The 24,262-nt window shown below is 41.6% G+C and overlaps 1 protein-coding gene across 3 annotated transcripts in view; it reads right to left on the reverse strand.

Moving 5' to 3' along the window:
• LOC105221944 (uncharacterized) overlaps nt 1-24,262 on the reverse strand; it is an 87,704-nt gene that overhangs the window by 20,636 nt on the left and 42,806 nt on the right. For all 3 annotated transcript variants that reach the window (XM_049451710.1, XM_029548604.2, XM_049451709.1), the window contains exons 4-7: nt 16,336-16,518; nt 14,241-15,943; nt 11,975-12,110; nt 6,232-6,483 (exon numbers count right to left, since the gene is read on the reverse strand). In XM_049451710.1, coding sequence (XP_049307667.1) covers nt 6,232-6,483; nt 11,975-12,110; nt 14,241-15,943; nt 16,336-16,518 — 2,274 coding nt within the window. The remainder of the gene's footprint in view (nt 1-6,231; nt 6,484-11,974; nt 12,111-14,240; nt 15,944-16,335; nt 16,519-24,262) is intronic.

Here is a 24,262-nt window from a genome sequence, read left to right on the forward strand (position 1 = left end):
TTGGTAGTACTACCGACGGTGCAACTTAACATTGCAACAGCCACAACAATAACAACAACAATGACGATCTTCAGTGAGTTGTGTATGGTTTTTTGGTTGCTTTGTTTTTGTAATTGCTGGCACGTTATGGTGGGACATTATAAGTTTTATGATCATTGAGGATAAATGAAAATATTTAACGTTGATTCCTGTGCGCGCGACAGGAAGTCCACTGCTGGTTTTCAGCTTTGTTGTTTCTCCACGTACCTCATGCCCATTCCTTAGCACTTAGGACGATGGGGCGTAACCAGCACTGTGCCTTTACCTCTGGATCCTGACTCAAAACGCAAGAAGTAAATATTGTTTATTACCTTTGTAAGTACACACATATGCTAGACATGCATGCATGCGTCTGTATGTATTGGTGGTGTTAGTAGTACACGCCGTTTCTCTCGATTTATTAATTATAAGCCCTTAAAGTAATTAAAAATGCTTAATACAGCTGGGCTGTCAAGAGAGATTAGATACCGGAAACATTACTCAACAACATTATGTTGGTGGCAGATAAGCGATAACTTACAGAAGCGACAGAAGCTTGCAGAACTCGCGCTACGTATGTACATATATTGCACAGTAATAAAAAAAAAGAAAACTGGAAATAAATGACTTAGGTGTTAGGCCAGTATAGGCGTTTCGAAAATTTATATTGTCTGCTAGTACATTTTAGAGGCCAAAACATTATTCAGTTAGGATCAGACTCGAAACTGATGTTTGAAATTTAAATTAAGCTTCATAGAATTGCTATTCAATAATCATCCAGAAGAAAACGTCAGAAGCCCTGTAAAGTATACATATGTATATAAAAATGATAAGCTGAGTTGGTTTAGTCTGTTTGTCCGTATTTAAAGGGTAATCCAAGTAGTGGTACTTTTTTCAATAACCTATTTTTTTGTATGGTGTCTTCTTGGAACTTTTTAAGAGACCATAGAACGATGCGATGCCGGTTGGGAAGGTCGAGTGGCTTTAGTTCTTGCACAAGCTTTATTTTTAACGCTTTTATATTACAGAACGTGATTTTTCGTAATATTTTCGGATTAATGGGTATGTAAACAAGCAAAATTGCCGAGAGAACCAATGGTTTGGAGTGGTTTGTGCGCCTTGGAGTCATCGGTATACATTTCTTCAAATGTGGCCGTTATCTCGGCATGAAAACCGACCATTTGATGCCTGAATTTGAAGCTCTCTCACACATTGCATTAGTCAATAAATTTATTGAAAGAAAACATCGGTAATTTCACGTTTTGGGCGGGTCGATTGGCCACCAAGATCATGTCATATCACACCGTTAAACTTTTTACTATGGGGATATGTAAAGTTTAAAGCCTATGCGAACAATCCCGTTTTAATTCAGGCCATGTAGCGGATTCATTGTTTTGCTTTCATACAAAAAAAAAACATTCTCCATACAGTCCAGGATTGTGCATAGCAAGCGGACCGCACCAAGAAAGAGGCAGAAAAGCTTGCGTGTAGGCAGATGCTTGGCACAACCTGGGGGCTCTCTTCCTCTCTCATGCACTGGTGCTGCATAGCTATTGTAAGATCACGGTGCAGTAGTGTGGCGGACAGGCGTTCAGAAATCCACCTGCTGAAAGCCAATGGAAAAGGTTCAGAGACTAGGTGCGCCTTGCATAACGGGAGTTTTAAGAACGACTGCAACCTATCACTTATAGACCTCTTCGTTGAAAACTGCGCAGCAAAATCGGCGACATGATTACTGGGTGCAGGAGAATTTACATATAGAACATTCGGACTTAGCTCGGTGGGTAATGGGGACTTGGCAAACATCGATTACATGACCCCATTTTTCAACTGTGAGAGAAGGTCCAAAGTCAAACATAGAAAAGAGTCGGTGTAAAGGTGTGTTAGCTAGGCGCAACACTCTAAACATTTATATGGATAAGATATGGATTGGACGATGGAGTTGATTCGGAAATATACTGTCCAGAGTTAGGCATAAGGCAGCTTTTTAACTCTGGACGATGATTATAAGTCGAAGCGACTAACAAAGCACGTCCAGGGTTAAGTTGCCGGATCACTGCCGAAAACGTGATTAATATTGAGAATCCCATGTATTGTCTATATAACGATCTGGACAAAAGCATGGAACCAGCTACTTGGATGCAAAACTGCAAAAGAAATATGCAAAATGGTAGAACGCAAATACACAAAAATCCTATTACTAACTAGTCACTGTCTGGTGGCACATACGCCGGAAGGATGGGCCTGACAGATTGAAAAGACTGCAGGAAATGTTTAGAGCAAGGCACCAAGGAAACAATGGAGCATCTCTTGTGCAATTGTTCCGCATTGGCGAAACTACATATCGATACATATCGAGGCTACATAGTCTGTTAAATTTCGCGTCAAGCACAGGCACTCTAAAGTATGACTATTCCTCATGGATCTAGTAACTAAACTCCATCTGGTATCGCAAAGGACCAAACCTGGTCTATGCGTGGCTTATAGGCCTACCAGTTTAAGCTAACCTAACCTTTATAAAAGTTATATATATTTTTGTGTTAACCGATCTGTAGCTGTTTGGCTGTATTGTAATGCAAAAAACCCTGTTTCACTTGCTAGGTTTACTCTGTCGCTTTTAAAAATAGATGCCGGGTATCTGCAGATCCTCGTTTTAAGTAACAGGGTTAGTATCAAATTGGATCCTCGTAAATAAGCGATCAAAATTCTACTTTTCTGTAAATTTATAAATATTAAGACCTTTCCTTAAGTCTTATCTGACTTTTCTACTTCATCTTCCCTCCTTTCTCAGCCATGCCATCACAACAATGTAGATTGCTGGTGTCTAAGCTTCTTCAGTGATTGCGGCTACTGAAACCCAATCTGCCACTCTAACGCAGGGGTACACAAGCACACAATCACCTCCAGCTAATCTTCGGTTGAAAGCAACCCGGAGCCGCAATTCGCCACTGCGCTGCTAATTGAGCTGAGCATTTGCAAGCCGATTCTAATGCCAACTAATCAAGCGACGTCCTCCAGTAATTTTTCACAATCACAAGTCTTCTAAGTGTATAATTTCATATTGCAACACACTGGCACACACACACACACATTTATATATGTGGGTATGTGGATATGTAAAGTGATCGGCAATAAAATTGTCAAGCAATAACGAGCAATTGCAATGTAATTAATTGTGAAACCCGAGTAACAAATTTCCATTCCCGGCCACATTGTAAACACGATTTATTCTGTAATTCAGTAAGATAATCGCACAGAAGCCACAAACAAAGTCACCACACGCTCGCTGCAGCGAGCAAAGTAGAATAGAGCGCGGCTAGCGCTAAGTAGATTGCGGCGCAGCGTTGTGCCGGTGATTGTTGATTGTGGCGAACGGCATGTCACATGGCATCGGATCAAACCAATCAACCAGCCAGGCAATAGTAGTTGTCGAACAACAACAACAACTACAACAAAAACACTGTGTAGCAGCATTGTGACAGCAAAGTTATTGCAACACAAACCGTCTTGGCGCAACAGCAGCAGCAGCGGCGGTTTTAGTTGCGGCGGCAACATACCACAGCAAGCATTGCAACAATATGTAGCAACAACAAAAACACCAACAACAACAGCTCATAGACGATTTTAGTTAATGTGGTCATTGTACTGTGTGCTTTTCACCCCAAACAGATGCCATACTGGTATGCTATGCATCATTGGCAACAACAACAACAACAGCAACAGCAACACGCACTAACAAGCAATTGTGGCGAGAATGCGACATCGGCAATCAATTTGTGCCGACTACGGGAAATTCAATCTGCGAATCGGCAATTGTTGCTGGCTTTCGGTTTGTATGTATGTGTGTGTGCAGATACTTGGAGACTCAATCAAATGCAAAAATGCGGTTGAGTGTCACGTTTATGTGTGTGGATTTGTGTGCTGCTACCGATGTGTTATTGCCACAATGACAGTGGTGCTACTCGTTGTTGTTGTTGTTGTTATTGTTGTTGTTTGTACTTTTTTGTGCTTTCGATTTTGCATGCAAATGCGCTGTGCGGCGGCGCAGTCAGTCTTGTGTTAACTATGCAGCCGCAAATATTGGTCAGGTAATTGAAAAAGCTGCAACAACAACAACAACGAGCACATACGAACACGCATAAAAATAGTTTAGTAGTGATTACCGTGTTACGCTGTGGCAATCGCGGCTGCGGATGCGGTGCTGACGGCGGTGAGGTGGTGAATTTTTCAATTAGTTTAATATTGTGTTGCATGTGCCACACCAAATGATGTTCGAAATGCGTGCACATGTGTATGTGTGTGTGCATATATATCTATAAGCGAATCTATTTATCATATTTTGATTTAAGTCGCGGAATTATGATCTAATTCGGTGATTGCATTGTGATTTTGAAATGCAATTTACTTGCTTTTGCCTGTTGCAAGTGCCCAATAACCAAATGGAGGTGGGCAAAAAGTACCTGATCTGCAATGAACCCTGTAAGCGTGAGGAACCTTTGTTTAAAATACGATAGCAAACCCTTGTAGAGCCAAGGGTCACAGCTAAAAGTGAGAAAGCTTCAGCGGAACCAATTCGGCATATTTGGTTTAAGGGATCGCTAAAGTCTAATTGCAGCGTTTGTTCACCAAAGGTGCGGCTGAAACGAGCGTTGATCTTAAAATAATAAAACTGTGTTGTGTGCTGGGCTTGAGATCCGCCAATCGGGAGTGCAATGAAAAAGATACAACTGCCTCGGATGAAAAACCCTACTTTGAAAGTGACGGAACAAGAATGAAAACAAGTAGGTCTTTATTACAACGACCTTATAAAGGAGCCCAAATTCGGAATCAGTCGTTGAGTCTTCGTATTCACTCCGCTGGATGAACGTCTAGCCACCATACTCATAAAAGCCTCCTATGAGCGCCACGAGAACAGGATTGAACTTTGGACGATTTTGACACTACGGTAGCCAAAGAAGGCAACTTTGGTACAACAGATGGAAAATTCAGCTTCCGTGGCGAAACCTCTCCAAATGGATTGAGGTGGATCGAGTTTGCCGATGCCCGAAATATGGTTGTCGGTAGTGCTAGAATCCAGCATAAAAAAATTCATCAAGCTATGTACTTGGCTGTTTCCGAAACGAAAAGTTGGATTCCTCTAGTGCCCATGACGTGCGAATGCTTAGAGGACTTAACATCGACTCAGACCACTATCCTGTTGTGGCGAAGCCTCTGTACAGCAAAGCACGTCAATAAGCACAGGCAAGGTACGACGTCGAGAAGCTACTATCACAGTTGACGCGAAATGGTTTGTCAAGGTGCTTGCTTCAAGTTCTTTGCAAAATATTGTCGGATGAAAGATTAGAACTTATAAGTATGGCCTTAGAATTCGATAATCTACTGCCTACCAGATTTTCACCATGGCCAAATTTTGGGAAAGACTGGCGAAAGGAGGATAGTCACACAGCACCTCTTCGTTGATTTTAAAGCCGGAGCTATCTGCTCCTGAAGAAAATAATTCGAGCTACAACTCTGAATAGAGTATGTACAATCTTCTATAAGAGTGTACACCTGCTGAGATACGCCGATGATATTGATATCATTGGCCTCAACCACCACGCCATTAGTTCCGCTTTGTCCAGACTGGATAAGGAAGCGAAGCGTATAGGTCTGGTTGTGAACATGGACAAGACAAAATATTTCTTGTTATTAAACAAACAGTCATCGCAATCACGACTTGGCTCTCTTGTTCCCAAGTTTCACCTATCTTGGAACCAGCATCAACACCAACAAAAATATCAACCTTGAAATCCAATGCAGAATCACCCTTGCCAAAATGTGCTGCTTCGGACTGAGTGGACAATTGAGAAGTAAATTCATCTCTCGACGAACACAGACCAAACTCTACAGGTCATACATTATTTCTGTCCTACTATATGGTGCTGATGTAAAGTTAAAGTAGGTTAAAGCTTTAACCAATATTTGTACTAATGTTTTCATTCGTTGAAAATCTTTGAGCAACCGGTATGAAATTCACAAATTGTTAGATATAACTAGAATATATAATAAATGAACATAAATATGTGCATTCTAAGCTTTAAAAAATAGTAAGGGTATATTAGATATTACCATCTAAAGCTTAGCATCTCGAGAATCCCTAACCATTATATCCATATCTCATTACAATTTCAACTTTAGGAATATTGTAAAATCGATTTATTATATATCACTTACCTCGGCATGGTCCCGGATATGCAACGGCAATGGACCGACCACTTTTGCAAATCATTCGGTTTATATCACAAACACTACGATATGTCTTCCCATCCACACCGCAGACGGCGCGCGACGGATCGATCGGCAACGCTGCAATGGCGGCAGCATCATCTTCGGGGCAATCAATTTTACAAGCAATACAGTGGGGTATTGTGTATTGATCTTCGACGCATGTGTGACCGTTGAGACATTTCACGCCGTTACACGAAGCTGGAAAATAGAAAGGAAAATATTGGTCTTTTTATTGGGATTTAGGTAATAAAATATGTACCAAGTTCGATAGTTTATTAGGAATATGCATATAAAGCAAATAAAAGTAGAATAAAATAAGTACATATTTGAATAGAATGACTTCTGAGCTGTCACAGAGGCGTTTGTCTAACTGGTTCTTATTCTTCACCTTATTCACTAAATACCAGTTAAACTGAAAATCATAACGGATTGAAGAAACTATTGTTTGGCTTATTTTTAGTTTTATTGTTCAACATTTGATCGAATTTGACCCAGAATGAATAAAATTTTTTTTGATTCACTCCTGAGTGAGTACAAAGAAGCCAAGGCTTAATTCAATTATCCATATACTTGTTCTAAGCATCGACTACTTATAATGGAATTCGGTGTCTTCAGTGAATCTTAGATTTTCGGTTTCGGCTCAAGCGCTATTCCAATGATCGTTTGACAGTTTCCTCCGGGAGGTACTACATCGAATATTCTCAGAGCTGTAGTGTTTTCATCCATTCGTACGACATAGTCTAGCCAAAGTAGCCGCTGTCTCTTACTTAATTCGCTGAATTACTTGTATGTCAATGGCGTCGTATATCTCATACAGCTCATTCCATCAAATGTGGTGTCCGCCATTGCCAATTCACAAAGAACCATAAATATTTCGCAGAACTTTTCTCTAGTAAACTCGTAACGCGGACTCATCAGTTGTTGTCATCGTCCGTTCCTCTGCACCATATAGCAGGACGTAGATGATGAACGACTTGTAAAATTTGGTCTTTGTTCGTCGAGAGATTGCGGAGTCTAATCTTTTTTTATGCTCCGGTCTTGAAAGCTTCTGTAAGTCGACGCATCTTTTCGTAGAATTTCGAGTATTACCCCTGTCTGCCAGTTTGTCAAGCTCTTCGTACTTACGCATTTCGGCCTCTTTCTTTTTTTGTCTGCAAATGCGTCTCGCTTCCCTCTTTAGCTCTCGGTATCTATCCCGAGTGTTGCGGTCGGTTGTAACGTTGCGAGGTAGTCTGTTTTCTCTTCACTGCGACACGGGACTCATTATCTTAGCAGCTATTTCTTTGGCTTTTCCGAAAACCAATGGTTTTCATTGACTTGTGTTTGTTGACTTGACTGGAGATGTGTCTTCTGTATATCACAACACGATCAATCTGATTGGTGGGTTTTCTATCCGAAGACAGCCAAGTAGCTTGATGAATTCGGGCCCCGGCGAAGTCCATCAGACTCAACCCATTTGGGGATGTTTTTTTATGGAAGCTGAGTTTATCGTCACAAAGCATTCACCTCTTATAGGTGCTCTCCAAGAGCTCATAGAAGGCATCACATCGTCCTCTCTTCCGTCGGTAGAAGTTGAAGAACTTCGCTTTAATGTGAATTGTGGGTAGATGTTCATCAATCGGGGTGGATGCTAGGACTATTTTATATGGCCAATGCAGTAAATACCGCAAGTATCTACTCATCTCAATCCTTGTCATATGCATCGCACTTATCGAAGGACGATGATGTCAGCCTTTACACTTACGAGCACATTAACTAGCTGAGCTATCTCAATTGAGTGACCGGATATTCCAGGTGCATGCCCCCAAATCTTAATCTTTAATTCGATAGTTAACTTCCCAATTTCCGAGACGAGCTCGAGGAGTCTAGAAATGCCTTCGCTAGTCTTGAGTTCACTCCAGACTTAACTGGTATGATACAACTAAAATTCTCAAACCTTTGGGGCTTAAATAAAATGTTCAGCAACTCTAAGTGCTCGAAACAACTGTACTTGTATGTATGTTAGTTTGTGCGACTTACGAAAATATTTGAAGGCAATAAGTAACCAACTGCAGATTCAGCAACAACAAATTGCGCTTGAAAGTGAGTTCTAAAAATAGGCACACAGGTTTTGCTTTTAATTTGTTTTGCCATGCTCAAGCAGCCATCGAACCAAATTGAATCATATTACAACAACATTAGCGCCAATTGAATGCAGATGGCGAATAGTTAACAAACAATAGCAACATGAACAACTAGTATAACCAGCGAATCACTCGTTTGCAACTAATAAACTGTCAAATTTATCATTGAACATTGCAGCGAAGCGGCAACGCCTTGGCGCCATCTGTGACACCAACAAAATTGCAATATAATTTTTCATGAAATTATTTTACGCATCGCAGACAACCGACAACCGACCAGCGACGAGCGGGCGACGACCACGGACGGACGTTCGACAAGCCACAAGTGGCAATCGCGATTTGTTGTTGCAATCTTTGGCCGATTTCTGTTGCCAGTTGGTCGATTGGTCGAGCTGGCGACAGTGTTCACAAGTAGCGTTGTTGGTGTCGTTGTTCATGTTGCTGCTGATGTGTTTTATTTTTTGGCCATGGCTCGTGGCAATAGTCAGCGTCAGCGTCATTAGTTGTGGCGGCAATAATAATAACAGCAACAACAATAGCAAAAATTGCCAACTGTTGCTTGCTGTGTTGTTATTGTCGTTGTTAAATTGTTGCTGCAGCATTTTAGGCACGCGTTAAATGCTGCTTGCATTTGCTGTTGCCATCGTAAATGTACGGTTGCCAAGCGCTCGAAACGCGTTGCGTCGCTTTCAGATTCAATCAGAGTGCAACAAGTATTTTGCCATCGGAAAATTACAGACTCGGCTCGGATTATCTTTATTACCGATTTGAGCGCACTCTGGCCGTCGTCCGGATGGCTTCCTGCTGCATAAACATATGCAAATGCATGGCCAGCTAGCCGAGCGGGCAACGATTACCGGCACTAACACACACACACATAAAATGTTTTTTGTTGCTTTTTTTGTATTTTTATGTAATCAACGACGATATTAAATTTATTAGCTCTTTTTTCTTTGATTCCCGTCAGCCTTGCCGCGATGTCAAGTGTTAATGCCAGGTGCATGGCCAGAGCATGTCTCGCACTTCGTGCGTCGCCGATCGTAAACGATTTTCATATATGGTAGGTACATATTGTATATTGATAGATAAATAAGGATTAACTGGCCAATTGAAAAGTCCATGCCTTACCAAAGTAAACATAGTTTTTTTGACAAAATTCGTGTTTGGTTATTTACAATAGTTCCCTTCACTGATTATAGCGACCCTCCGACTTTTCGATACCATCTTTGTAGTACTACTCGTATTTGTCCTTTTCTTCAAAATAGTGGGTAGTTATTTGACTCCAAGTACGTCATTCACTGAGAGAGAGAATAGACTTCAAGAGGGATTCCATAATAGTTCCGAGAGCAGTGATCTGCCATGTGTGAAGCTTACTCGTCTGTGTTTCACAGCATCCAGGCGACCATATTGAAGCAGCGTAGTTCAGGCCGTTTGCCTTGTATGTTGCTAACAACGTTTCGATGGTTTTTGCCATGTGCCGCCGGCTGGCAGCTTGAGGATTTTTTGCGGCTTTGTACTTTGGCAATAATTGTATGAGAAATGAAGAAGCACAGGCTGCCTGATGTCACACCTACAATCTTAAGGTTATTGACAGTCGGAATTTTAACGCCACCGACTGTAATACGTAGGCTGCTATATATATTTCTGGACTAGGCAAGGTGCAATCTGACATTTCCATTGGAAAGTTTGACATTTTTTAGCATAACATCACTCAGAACGTTTTGTCATTTAATTGTGAATTGTTTTATTTACAGGGAATTAAAAAATTCATCTCGGCCAAAAAAAGGAATTAACTCGTGAACATTTTCGTGCGATAATTTTTCACAACTTTCGACGTGGATTATCACGACAAGAGTGCATCGATGAACTAAAACCTTTGTATGGCTATGAAGCACCATCCTATAGCACTGTGAAAAACTGGTACAACGATAGAAGCATGCCTATGCATTTCTCCCACCAGCATACATTCGATATTGCATGAACACCTGGCCGTAAAAAAGGTTTGTTCTCGTTGGATCCCGCACAATTTGACAATTGCTCAGAAAAAGGCTCGTGTGGATTGGGTGTCACAGGTGACGAATCATGGATCCATGCGTATGAGCCCGAAACAAAACAGCAATCGACCGTGTGGGTCTTCCAAGACGAGCCAAACCCAACGAAAAAAAAACCATTTTCGTTGATAAATATGCCTATTTTCATTACTAGGCCAGAAATATATATATTAGCCCTCGTATTAATGTATTGTACTATATATATGGTCGCTATGGATTTAGTGGATGAGAGTGTTAGGCTCCGTGCAGCGAGGAAGTGAGAAAGGTCGGAGAGATAGCCGTTTAGTTTTGAGCACATATTATCGATTTCATTGCCCGAAGTCATTATGGTTTATAGTCCAGACTGTGTCAGAGGTTTTGACAAGTACAACGCTACGAGGATCGTCCTCTCGCAGTGTGGTTTTTGTTTGAGGCCATGAACTATCTGAGCGTCTATGGCGCTAAATGCTGTGTTGGTGCTGTGCACTTGACAAAAGTCATGCTGGCGGTTAACAAGACTCTCACGACAACCGATTCTACGTTAACTGAATTTAACCGTAGTTTAGCAGGCCGATCGCCGTTTTTTAGGAGATCTAACCCCGTTTGAATCGATAAGTTTTCAAGTTGTTCGTCTCTAATGTTGCTTTAAGATGCATTAATAGAAAGTTTGAATATTTTCTTCGTTCATAAATCATACTTTACAGCTTTTTGGGCCTTGCCGCCATAGCTTAGAAATCAAAAGCTGCCTAAGGAAAACAATATTCGGTTAAACGAGCATTGCTTTCATGCCTTAGATGATTCTGCAAAATTTAAAACTCACCAACTAGCTTCAAGTAGAGATTACTGACGTGCTTTTTCGGACCAAATAAATAGGTCGCTAATATCTTTCGTGACTGATATTTGGTATATAAATCGATTTTCAATTAGTTTAAAGAATCGGTACCACAAAAAAATAAATTTTACTCATATAAAATGATCGAAATTTGTGAATAGGTCGACTGAAAATAATTTGTTTTTCCAATAGTTGGCTTTAGTAATCCGTATCTGCGGTTGTATGGTCCGGAGATAGAAAGATAAGTTAGAAAGGCTTTGTTATGTGTTTGGGATTGTCAGAGAGTTATCTGCTATGAGCCGCTTCCTTACGGCCAAACTCTTAAATCGTACTTGTGCCGCTAACAATTGGATCGTCCGAAGCAATCAGTCTCAGTCAATAGGAGAGGAATTGAAACGTGTGGACAACGTCAGACCACATACATCGAAAGATTCATAGATTGCCATACGCAGAGGAATTTAACTCATGGAACAAAGCTCTCTATAAGAGCATAACGCTGGCCTGGAGCAATAACTGTTTAGTACAAAGTCACGAGAAACATGCGCAAACTTAAAATGTCAGTTATGTCGTGATAAAGGCGAGGAAAACTGTGCTGTTTAGTATTTATCGCATCTCGAATAAACTCGGTGCGAATATATTTTTCCGATAAATTATTAAACGTTTTCTTGTTTTGTAATAATTAAAAATTAAAAAAAGATACTCACTTCGACAATGTCCTCGATATGCTACAGCCAGCGTTGGATTGTTGGTGCGGCAGGCGCGTTTCTTCAATTGACATTCCGTGTTGTAAGTGCGACCATCTGTACCACAAACCGGATGTGGGCCATGGAAATTTTCTACCTATTGAAAACATGTTCGAAAAATATAATTCAATTATTTAGAATGCAATTTTTGTAATACTGTTGCATATAAAACTGATAATAAGGTATATTAGAATGATTATATCATTTGCAATTCACACCAGTGACGCATGCCACTTTTAGTGTTTTTCAATGAAATCAACAAAAGAGATCGTTCGAAAGCTCTGGAAATCCTTGTAAGTCTTTTTTAATTAGAGTTGTCATATTATTAACTATGTAGGTCTACTAAACGTGTTAGTAAGTTGGCTAGACTTAAGAGAGCTTGACAAATAAGCTTGATTTATTTAAACGACTTATTTTAAGTAATTTGGTTAGGATTGGATCTATTTCAGAAAAATTATGGTTCTAATAGTGTCAGTGAAACTAACCACAGCTTTCTATTAGCATTCCTGACATGATAAAGTTTATACTGATTATACTGAATAACTTTTCCTAAGAGACTGTGGGTCTAAAACAATGGGTCTAAACCCGTTTCAAGCTAGCGAAGTTTTTGAGGAAAAATTTAATCCCCAGTTTTTTGGATATCCAAATAAAACTTAATACATAAGTGCATTTTGACAATCTATTGAATATTTTTGGAATCGGACAGATAGATCATCCCCATACAACCGATTATCCAGAATTTTAAACTTCTTAAAAAATCGTTGTTTCGAAAATGGTCACAGACCCATAGTCTCTTAGGCAAAGTTGTTCAGTATAATCAATAGAACATTTCGCGCATATCCGATTTTTTAGAAAAAAAGTCTACCCGATTTTTAGCACTCGCGACTTTTCTGTTTTTTTAGCTCCCTGTAAATCGAATCACTCTACGAGGTATGACAATTAAGTAATGAGACTGATTCCATAAAAACCGTATATTTGAAAATTATTCTACAACTCTGCCATCCCCTTCAAAGTAGTCCCCTTGGGCAGCTATACAGCGATTCCAGCGCGTGTTCCATGCTTCGTAACATTTCTGGAACGCTTCGACTATGATGTCCGCAAGTACCCTCGTCATGTCCGTAATCGACTCATAATGGGTTCCTTTGACCACCGACCACTTTCAAAAAAAAAAGTCACAGGGGTACATGTCGGGCGAATAAGGCGGCTGTTGCAACACGGCGATCCCTTTAGAGTCCAAATACTGGGACACGCTGAGGGCGGTGTGACACGGCGCGTTGTCGTGATGAAGGATCCAGTTATGAGCCATGTCTGGCGAACCCTGTTGCCTCGTTTTCACAATCTTTCGAGTACTTGGTAATAGTAGACTTGATTCACAGTTTTCCCCGGTGGAACGAATTCTTTGTGGACGATACCACGGCTATCAAAAAAGGCAATAATCAACGTTTTCACCTTCGACTTGCTCATGCGAGCTTTTTTCAACTAGACGCAGCAGACGAACTAAACAAGCTAGAGCGATGGTACATATATCAATGGAGAGGGGAGGGATGCCGAAAAAAGAAAAAAGGAAATTTCAAGGTCACAGGTTTACCACAATTACTTAGATGACATACTTTCGGCAAATTTATTGAATAGAAATTAATCGCTTGGTGGTGAGCTCAAAACGATCCACTTTTAGAAGCTTGTGGGTAACATAAAGTACCAACAGCTGTTCAAGTGAAATTTACTGATGAGGATCAACCCTACGACCGAACCTAACCTAATCTATGAAGTTGGATTTAGACTTCAGAGTAGAAGTTTTTCTAGATCAAACAATCTAATAAAAAAAAGTGTAAAATGAAGGTTTGCTCGACTAAGTTAGAAAGCTATGGGCAGTAGCGGATTCAGAATTTCTTTCTGGGGGGAGGGAATTTGCTGACCATCATATTTTGAAAATTGCTTTTATTTCATAAATTCTTCTATATTTGAATTAAATTCTTCGATTTCGAATGGGATTTTGATGCCCAAACAGTCACGTGGATCCCCCAGTGGCTATGTATGATAAATCCATCGATAAAGCCGAGTTTATCGATTAAGCCTGTGAACCAGTGGTGTTCGAATACAAACTTGCGGGCTCCACGAAAATAAGCAAAGAACTACAACATTGTAGCCGCAACTAAAAATCCATTAGAGAACCAAATACAAAAATAGTAAGAGGAAAAGGAGAAGGAATGATTCAGGTGAAACTCACCGCTACTTCAAATTGGCGATTCGGGAATCCGTAGACATTGAAATCATCGTATATGCCATCCAGTAGTGTCGAGTCATCTGAATTAAGAGATGATTTGCCAACGTCAGCGGCAACACCTCCATCGCCAGCACCAACACCAACAGCATCAGCACCGAAAAACGCCTCAGACGATGCGCCGGTTTTTTGCTTTTTCACTGCCGACGACGGCGATGATTTTGCAATATGACTTCCGTGATTTAATAAACGACGATCATCAGACGGCGACATGGAATTTACGGGAGTGGTAGCAGCTGTTGTCTGCCACTCCATTGTTGTTGATACTATGGGCGTTTGTGTTGTTATTGTTGTTGTTGCCGCCGTTGCCATCGGTATGTTATCGTTGTGCGCGGCCAACGAGGATGTTGCAGACGAGGTGCGCGTGCGCACATTGTTGTCATTGTTGTTAGCATTGTGATCCTTTAGCTTCTTGTGCTTTTTATGTGAGCGGTGATTGTGCTGATGGCTACTCTGATGTTGTTGTTGTTGTTGTAGTTGTTGCTTCTGATGTTTGCGTTTGCGTTGTTGATGGTGATGACGTTCACGTTGTCTGCCGCCGTCAATGTTGTGCTTACCTTTGCCTTTATTGCTGTTGTAATTGTTATTGTTGTTGCCGTTGCCATTGCCTTTGCTGGCACTATTAATATTCACCGTATCGCCTGCTGATGGCAACACCTCCTCGTGATTTGGAGCGTTCTCGAGCCGTCTGGCATTTGATGTGCTGGATGCTGCTGCCGGTTGAAAACGTTTTATTATGGCGAAATTGTTGTTGCTGCTATTCTCCTGCTGGCGCTTGCTGAGCTCCATTTCATTTTCATGTTGTCTCCGCTTCTTGTTGTGATTTGAATTTTTATTTGCCTTATGTCTAGACGGCAAATGGTAGGTTCTTCGTGACTCCAACGGTGGTGTTCTTGTTGAATCATCGCTACTACGCCGATGATTGCCCGTCGATTCTGCGCCAACGACGTCATCCAACCAATCATCCAAATCATCATCGTCGTCATTATTCGCAACAACAAAAGCATCGTCATCATCATCATTATCGTTGTCCTCGTCGTTGTCGTCTTCGTTAATTTCGTCATCATCCTCTTCGTCGTTGAATTCATCATCGAAAGCGTCGCGACTAAAGTGGTTGTGATGTTTTCGGCTATTCATTCTTACATTACTAATAATCTGTATACGCTGTTGGACGGGTTTCTCTGTGTCATGTTCGACATTGGCCGTTATTAAAAGTCTTCCCGGTTTCTCTACACGTCTACTTAACTGAGGCTTCTGTTGGCTTTGACTTTGCATTATAATCAGTTTTCTTTGGTTTTGATTTTGATTTTGTATTTGCATTTGGTGTTCAACACCTAAATTAACATTTGTAATTTCGCTACTTAAACTACGTATGTCGCGTGGCGACTTGCCTTCGTTGAAGAATGCGGCAGCGCTGTCGCCTTCAACGGCTTCTTCACCCGCAGCACCGGCACCGAATGCGCCAGCGATGATATGCCTATTCATTCGCAACTGCTCGTTGTGTGGTTCGTGTCCACGGTAAATCTTCGCCGGGCCCCGTTGCTTGTGTCGCTTGGCCGCTCCACACTCTGGTGCGCAGACACACTTTGGACGGCCCTTGCGCTTGACACACTTCTTATTCCAACCGCATTGCATGCTCTTGCAGCTAACTATATTTAAAAGAAACGGTAAAAAAGAAAACAGTTTTTGCATAATTATAAAATAGTACAACTCAACGAGTATATCGTCACCTGAAATGCAAATTAACGTAACAACATTTTCAGAAATTTACAGTGGCATGAATGAAACACGGAATAAAATGGAACATGAGTGAAACAAAATATTAATATTGGTTAAAACTGGTTTATATATGACCGCAGAACCAGAAAATGTTGAACATATTTAATATTATGTATATAATTTGAATTAGTGAAGCGTAATCAATAAGACACTCAATTTCAAATTTTTTGATGATACGTTATTTTGCATTTCAGGTGACGATATGTAGATCTAAAAGAGGATAATAGTCCGAGAAAAGCTCTTATAAAGCTTGGTTACTTACGCGCACAAGGTGAGCAAGTCATTCCATCACCAACGGTTGTTGTGAAGAAGAACTCTACATCGGTAACATCACGATCCGTGTAGAAAAGCTCCGGATAGCGGCAACACTCGGATTTGGTGCTGTTCCTCAAGTAAATCTCGCTGCACTTGCCATTACTTTGTGACGAACGCCAGCAGGCGCCGGCTGTAAGTTGGAATAAGATCGATATATTATGAGGTTAAACCAAGGCATGACAACAGAGTAAGAAAAGTAATAAGTAAGGAGGGACTAAGTTCGGTTGTAACCGAATATTTCATACTCTTGTAACCTTCAGATTTGGACACAAATTGGTTTTGGCAATCTTGCGAAAGTGCTCAATATTTATTGTTCGACGAAACCGTGTATGTATTACAATAAAATTTGTATCTTATCGACTTGTATTATAAGTCACAGACTAAATTAATCTTGTAGTATATACTCGTATATCTATCTGCAAAAGAAACTCACTCCAAAGCACGACATATTGAAGCAAGTGTCAAACAGGGGGACGGATTTTATTATAGTGGGTATACAAGGTGAGTTCCAAAGTAAACAGGACTTTTTAGGGGTGGTGCCATCTATATGTCGATTGTTCAATGAGAATTTCATGACATTTCATAGATTGGAAGTGAAGTTATTGCGTTTTAAGTGCCAGTATGTTTGTGTTATCGGTGCGAAAATGAGCTTCGAACAAAGAGCCAACATTAAATTCTGTTTTAAAATTGGTAAGTTGGTTTTACCGAAACGTTTCAATTGATGAAACAAGTTTATGGCGATGATTGCCTATCCCGTGGCAGGTACACTAGTGGTTTCAACGTTTTTAAAGTGGTCGTGAGGACATAAATGACGATCAACATGTGGGCCAATCAAAATCCGTGATAACCGGAAATTCCATCGAATCTTTGCGTGAATTCATTAAAAATCAGCCGAAATCATCATTGAAATTCATGGAAATGGAATTGAAAATCTCCAAAACAACGATTTATCGCATTTCGAACGAACGTTTGGGCTTACGAAAGGGATGTGCATGGTTTGTTCCACACAAACTTACTGCCGACCAAACATTGCTCAGAATCCAACATTGGAAGGACGATTATTTGACGAAATATCACTTTTTAACCAATAACCACTCCCCGTATTCACCTGATATGACACCGTGCGACTTTTTCATTTTCGGAAAAATGCATTTGCCCATGAAAGGAAAGGTTATGCAGACGTAGAGACCATTCAAAAGGCTTGTCCCGGCATACTGGCGGCCATACCGGCCAACGAGCTAAAACACTCGTTCGACATGCTTTTGGACCGAGCAAAAAATCTGTATTGAAGTATAAGGAGACTATTTGAATAAAATGAATTGATCTTGCCGAAAAAATCATTTGTTCTGTTTTTTTTTTAAAGACCTGTTTACTTTGGAACTTGTATGGGGACTGGTCAAAGGTTTGGATTGATTTCTGTAATTGTTGACGCTGAACATAGGGATCAAGACAATATGTCCGTTTAACTTCATAAAAAAAGGTTTTTATATACGAGTAACAAATGTTAATTGGGAGTAAAGTACGGTCTGCTCTTGGTATTAACGAAAGTGTGCTTGAAATTTCTTAGCTGGCTCCCAACGCCCGATTTCACCCATTTTTGTCACCTAACTTCAGTTTATCCAAAATAATACGACCAATAAGTTTTGTTTGTTTTTTGGGAGGATGGAGTCATGTGTAGAAGTTCACGCAAGTGAGGAAAGTTCTCTGATCGCCATTCACTTGGGAGTGGCCAGAAACGATTCTTTTACATATGACTCAAGCAGCTCACGACTTCCGGTCTTTGACCAAGTATCCTCTGGGTAGCCTAAGAACATCCGTTTGAAGGCGAGCTAACGTGAGAAGGCGAAACATCCCCTGCATAGGGTTGTGCGCTGGGTTTGGGACCCGCCACGTAAAAAAACACCCCCAATGAAAAAGCAAACACAGCCTCGGATGAGAGACCCCCCTTTTGATGACGACCATGGCAAACGAAATAAGGACTATGATTTGAGGGCATGCACCTGGAATGTCCGGTCCCTTAATTGGGAAGGTGCCGCTGCCCAGCTGGTAGATGTCCTCGGAAAGATAAAGGCTGACATCACCGCCGTCCAAGAAATGCGATGGACGGGACAAGGACAGAGACGAGTAGGTCCTTGTGACATTTACTACAGTGGCCATATAAAGGAGCGCAAGTTTGGTGTTGGATTCGTGGTGGGAGAGAGACTCCGTCGCCGAGTACTATCATTCACTCCGGAGAATGAACGTCTAGCCACAATCCGCATCAAAGCGAGGTTCTTCAACATATCGCTGATTTGCGCCCACGCCCCGACGGAAGAGAAGGACGATGTGACCAAAGATGCTTTTTATGAGTGCTTGGAGCGCACTTATGAGAGATGCCCCCGCCACGATGTCAAAATCGTGCTTGGCGACTTCAACGCCAGGATGGGCAAAGAAGGTATCTTTGGCACTACGGTCGGTAAATTCAGCCTCCACGAGGAAACATCCCCAAATGGGTTGAGGCTGATCGACTTCGCCGGGGCCCGAAATATGGTTATCTGTAGTACTAGATTCCAGCATAAGAAGATACATCAAGCTACCTGGCTGTCTCCGGATCGAAAAACCACCAACCAGATCGATCATGTTGTGATAGACGGAAGACACGTCTCCAGTGTTTTAGATGTGCGTGCGCTCCGAGGTCCTAACATCGACTCGGACCACTATCTTGTTGCAGCCAAGATTCGCACCCGCCTCTGTGCAGCAAAAAACGCACGCCAACAAACACAAGGAAGGTTCGACGTCGAGAAGCTGCAATCACAACAGACAGCCGAACGATTTTCTACTCGGCTTGCACTCCTGCTCTCTGAGAGCACTCGTCAACAACTCGGTATAAGGGAACTGTGGGACGGCATTTCAACTCCTTACGTACAGCTGCAACCGAAACCATTGGTTTTCAGAAAGTGCAAAAGAACAGCTGGTACGATGAGGAGTGCCGTGTCGCAGCGGAGAGAAAACAGGCTGCCTACCTCGCAACGTTACGATCGACCACAACACGTGCGGGATGGGATAGATACCGAGAGTTGAAGAGGGAAGCGAGACGCATTTGCAGACAGAAGAAGAAAGAGGCCGAAATGCGTGAGTACGAACAGCTTGATAAGCTGGCCGACAGGGGTAATGCTCGAAAATTCTACGAAAAAAATGCGGCGACTTACAGAAGGTTTCAAGACCGGAGCATACTCCTGTAGAACCCCCAAAGGTGATCTAGCCACCGATGCCCAGAGCATACTTAGATTATGGAGGGAACACTTCTCCAGCCTGCTGAATGGCAGTGAACACATAGCACCAGGAGAAGGCGAACCCGATACCCCAATCGATGACGATGGAGCAGACGTTCCATTGCCCGACCATGACGAAGTTCGAATAGCAGTTGCCCGCCTGAAGAACAACAAAGCGGCAGGGGCAGACGGATTGCCGGCCGAGCTATTCAAACACGGCGGCGAAGAACTGATAAGGAGCATGCATCAGCTTCTTTGCAAAATATGGTCGGATGAGAGCATGCCCAACGATTGGAATTTAAGTGTGCTATGCCCAATCCATAAAAAAGGAGACCCCACAATCTGCGCCAACTACCGTGGGATTAGCCTCCTCAACATCGCGTACAAGGTTCTATCGAGCGTATTGTGTGAAAGATTAAAGCCCACCGTCAACAAACTGATTGGACCTTATCAGTGTGGCTTCAGACCTGGAAAATCAACAACCGACCAGATATTCACCATGCGCCAAATCTTGGAAAAGACCCGTGAAAGGAGAATCGACACTCACCACCTATTCGTCGATTTCAAAGCTGCTTTCGATAGCACGAAAAGGAGCTGCCTTTATGCCGCAATGTCTGAATTTGGTATCCCCGCAAAAGTAATACGGCTGTGTAAACTGACGTTGAGCGGGACCAAAAGCTCCGTCAGGATCGGGAAGGACCTCTCCGAGCCGTTCGATACCAAACGAGGTTTCAGACAAGGCGACTCCCTATCGTGCGACTTTTTCAATCTGCTGCTGGAGAAAATTATTAGAGCTGCAGAACTGAACCGAGCAGGTACAATCTTTTATAAGAGTGTACAGCTGCTGGCGTATGCCGATGATATTGATATCATCGGTCTCAACACCCGCGCCGTTAGTTCTGCTTTCTCCAGACTGAACAAGGAAGCAACGCAAATGGGTCTGGCAGTGAACGAGGGCAAGACGAAATATCTCCTGTCATCAAACAAACAGTCGTCGCACTCGCGACTTGGCACTCACGTCACTGTTGACAGTCATAACTTTGAAGTTGTAGATAATTTCGTCTATTTAGGAACCAGCATTAACACCACCAACAATGTCAGCCTAGAAATCCAACGCAGGATTACTCTTGCCAACAGGTGCTACTTCGGACTGAGTAGGAAATTGAAAAGTAAAGTCCTCTCTCGACGAACAAAAACCAAACTCTATAAGTCGCTCATAATTCCCGTCCTGCTATATGGTGCAGAGGCTTGGACGATGACAACAACCGATGAGTCGACGTTGCGAGTTTTCGAGAGAAAAGTTCTGCGGAAGATTTATGGTCCTTTGCGCGTTGGCCACGGCGAATACCGCATCCGATGGAACGATGAGCTGTACGAGATATACGACGACATCGACATAGTTCAGCGAATTAAAAGACAGCGGCTACGCTGGCTAGGTCATGTTGTCCGGATGGATGAAAACACTCCAGCTCTGAAAGTATTCGACGCAGTACCCGCCGCGGGAAGCAGAGGAAGAGGAAGACCTCCACTCCGGTGGAAGGACCAAGTGGAGAAGGACCTGGCTTCGCTTGGAATATCCAATTGGCGCCACGTAGCGAAGAGAAGAAACGATTGGCGCGCTGTTGTTGACTCGGCTATAATCGCGTAAGCGGTGTCTACGCCAGTAAAGAAGAAGAAGAATAAGTTTTGTAAGAACATCTTATAGAAGATAACGCCCCGCTTTTTACTAATAATAACTTTTTTTAATCAGTTGATTAATTTGGGACCAAAAAAAGTGAAGTTTTTTCATATTAATTTGTTTTCAAATTTTCGTTGGAGCTCCGCAATAACCGGTCTGGCTATGTGTGTATTTGCTCCATCTTGCTGGCACCAAACGTTATTTAAAAGGACTACATCTTCATCGGGTAAAAAAAACTCCTTCAACATTTTTAAATAACAGTGCCCATTGACAGATACTGTTACACCGTTTCCGTACGGAAACAGGCTTAAGTCGGTATGAATTATCCGTTGTAATTACTGTCTGCTAACTCCAAGTTGCGCCGTTAACTTGCGAGTCGAAGTTCCTGGATTTGCCTGAAGAGGCAAGAGCCACGATTGTTTTTTGAACACGAAGTTACGGATCTCACTGATCCGGTTTTCTTGCGGTAGTGCCAGATTCGGCAAACATGTTTACTAATCTCCAAAATCCCCTCTGGAATTCCCTTTGAATAAAAATTACGCACTGCAAAGCATGGTATCGCTGCACTATCTAAACCCTGTTTTAAAGTAGGGCAGGGTAGTAGTGGAGAGTGTCGAGAAACAAGCTACTTTACTTCTACTGGACGAAAAAGTACCAAAGAAGATATTTTTCAGATTAACTAGGTTTTTGGTATAAAGCCCGTCATACTCCTTGAGGTTCTCATATTCGGTAGCTGATCGGAAAGGTTATGGATCGATTTCACCCACATTGGGATAAGAGATGGCATACTTTGGAGGCATTTTGTTTAAGTTTTTTCCAATATCTTCATGGGATGTCAATAACATGTTGAAATCAGTCGAGCTGTTACCTAGTTATGAAATTTCGCCTAAAAGTGGTCAATGTCCCGCTCTCCTTTTTTTATAGGCTTACGCTGTTATAGTCGAGTTTACAGCAGCGTGCCAGTCTTTCTTTCTTTTCGCTTTTGAAGATCTTCATCTTCTTCTGCTTCCCCTAGCGGGTACTGCGTCGAATATTCTCAGAGCTGGAGTGTTTTCATCCATTCGGACGACATGACCCAGCCATCGTAGCCGCTATCTCTTAATTCGCTGAACTATGTTAATTTCGTCGTTATCTCGTACAGCACATCGTTCCATCGACTGTGGTATTCGCCGTTGCCAAAAGCAGCTTTAAATTCTACGAAGAAATGGCGTGTGTCGATCCTCTTTTCATGGGTATTTTCCAAGATTTGGTGCATGGTGAATTTCCTGTCAGTTGTTAATATTGGAGTTCTGAAGCCACACTGATAAGGTCTGACCAGTTTGTTGACGGTGTATTCGATGTTGAGGACGCCTATCCCACAGTAGTTCTCGCCGATTGTGGGATATCCCAGAAATTGAAGAATGAAATTTTGTTTAGAGAGTTGTCTCACTTTTCGATTTAAGCGTAACCTTTTTTTAGAAGATGGTTGTGGCTTTATCTGATTTTTCATCACTCATCTAAAAAAAACCTAGCGCTATTTCATCTAACTCAATTAATTTCAGCAGTTAGAAGCAATCGTAATATTGAATCCACTCAATATTTGTACCAATTAGAGAGAATAAAAAAATAACAATTTTAAGTCCAAATAACTACTATGGTGGCAAAAAAACCGTTTACTCGGGAAGCAATCGTACTTCCGGTGAGCAAATGTCGTCTTGTTCAGTGTCGTGCTCCCAATTCAAGTGTGAGATATGTGTTCATTAGCAGTAGATACAAAAATACTGACAATAGCAAAAGCAACAACCAACTGATTCATAAATATCAATAAACAAATCACTTATGGATTTTGCAGTCGAAGAAGTCGCCGCGGCGCTTGGCGAGCGTAAACAAGCGTGCATGCGCGGTCATTAATTCCCACGCGCGACTGCCATTCATCTCGCAGAAACTCACAGAGTGCAAAAGTAGACGCTATAAATATGCAAATGCTAAATATACGCAACAAATCTATATACACACACAGCCAAACAAAAGTATTAGCGTGATAATTTATTAACAAGCGATTCAGGAACATTTCGATTGCGTTGGCCGTAAATGGAATTTGCCTATGCTTCAAATCGACACGTTTAGCCATAAACCCTCTTTTCTATTGCTATTTCTATTTCTACTTCAATTGCTATTTCTATCCTCATTCATGTGTTTATGTCTGCCGGTTTTTATGAGGTGAATTTATTTTATAAGCGATTTGTTTGTTTTGGATTTCGCGGAATCAACAAATTTTTGACTGAATGATTGGATTTGATACAATTCTTCAATGATTCTATTTTCCCACAGCTATTAGAAGCGCTTAAATGTTTTCTCTTTTACCTAAGGAATCGCTATCATTGATGAATTCGGATTTAGTGCCGAACGAACGAAATGAGAGTTGTTTTTGTATGCCACTAAGTGTCAAGTTTGTGAATAAAGGAAATATAATGCGACCACTGAGATTGTAAAGGGTGTTTTTTTTTAAACATCTTATATATTAATGTTATGGCGTAGAGTTAAGCATAATGATAAGGATTTGCTGCTAGGTTTTAAAATTGATTTCGGAGAAGTAACCACCTCGGAAAACTCGAATAATTTCCAGTCAACAGGCCCAATTTTCGACCACTTCGGAAGCAGCTGGGTTTGTATGTGAGGAATAACGCAACGAATATTCGTATTCTCGGACTTATCTGCGTATATCAGCGGCTTCACATAACCCCACAAAAAATAATCCTGTGGTGTTAACTCGCTCGATCTGAAAGCCGACACCACACGCCCACGATGCGAGATAATGCGTTCACCAGCAGCTTACTTCAATAAGTTAACCGTTCCGTTGGTTGTATGGCTTAGAGCACCATCTTGTTGTAACCAAAGTCGTTCACATCCAACTTCTTCAATTCAGGCACAAAAAAGTCATAAATTTCGGCTCTAAAACGTTCTCC

The sequence above is a fragment of the Bactrocera dorsalis genome, chromosome 3 (assembly GCF_023373825.1).
Source record: "Bactrocera dorsalis isolate Fly_Bdor chromosome 3, ASM2337382v1, whole genome shotgun sequence".
NCBI classification, from domain to species: Eukaryota; Metazoa; Arthropoda; class Insecta; order Diptera; family Tephritidae; genus Bactrocera; species Bactrocera dorsalis.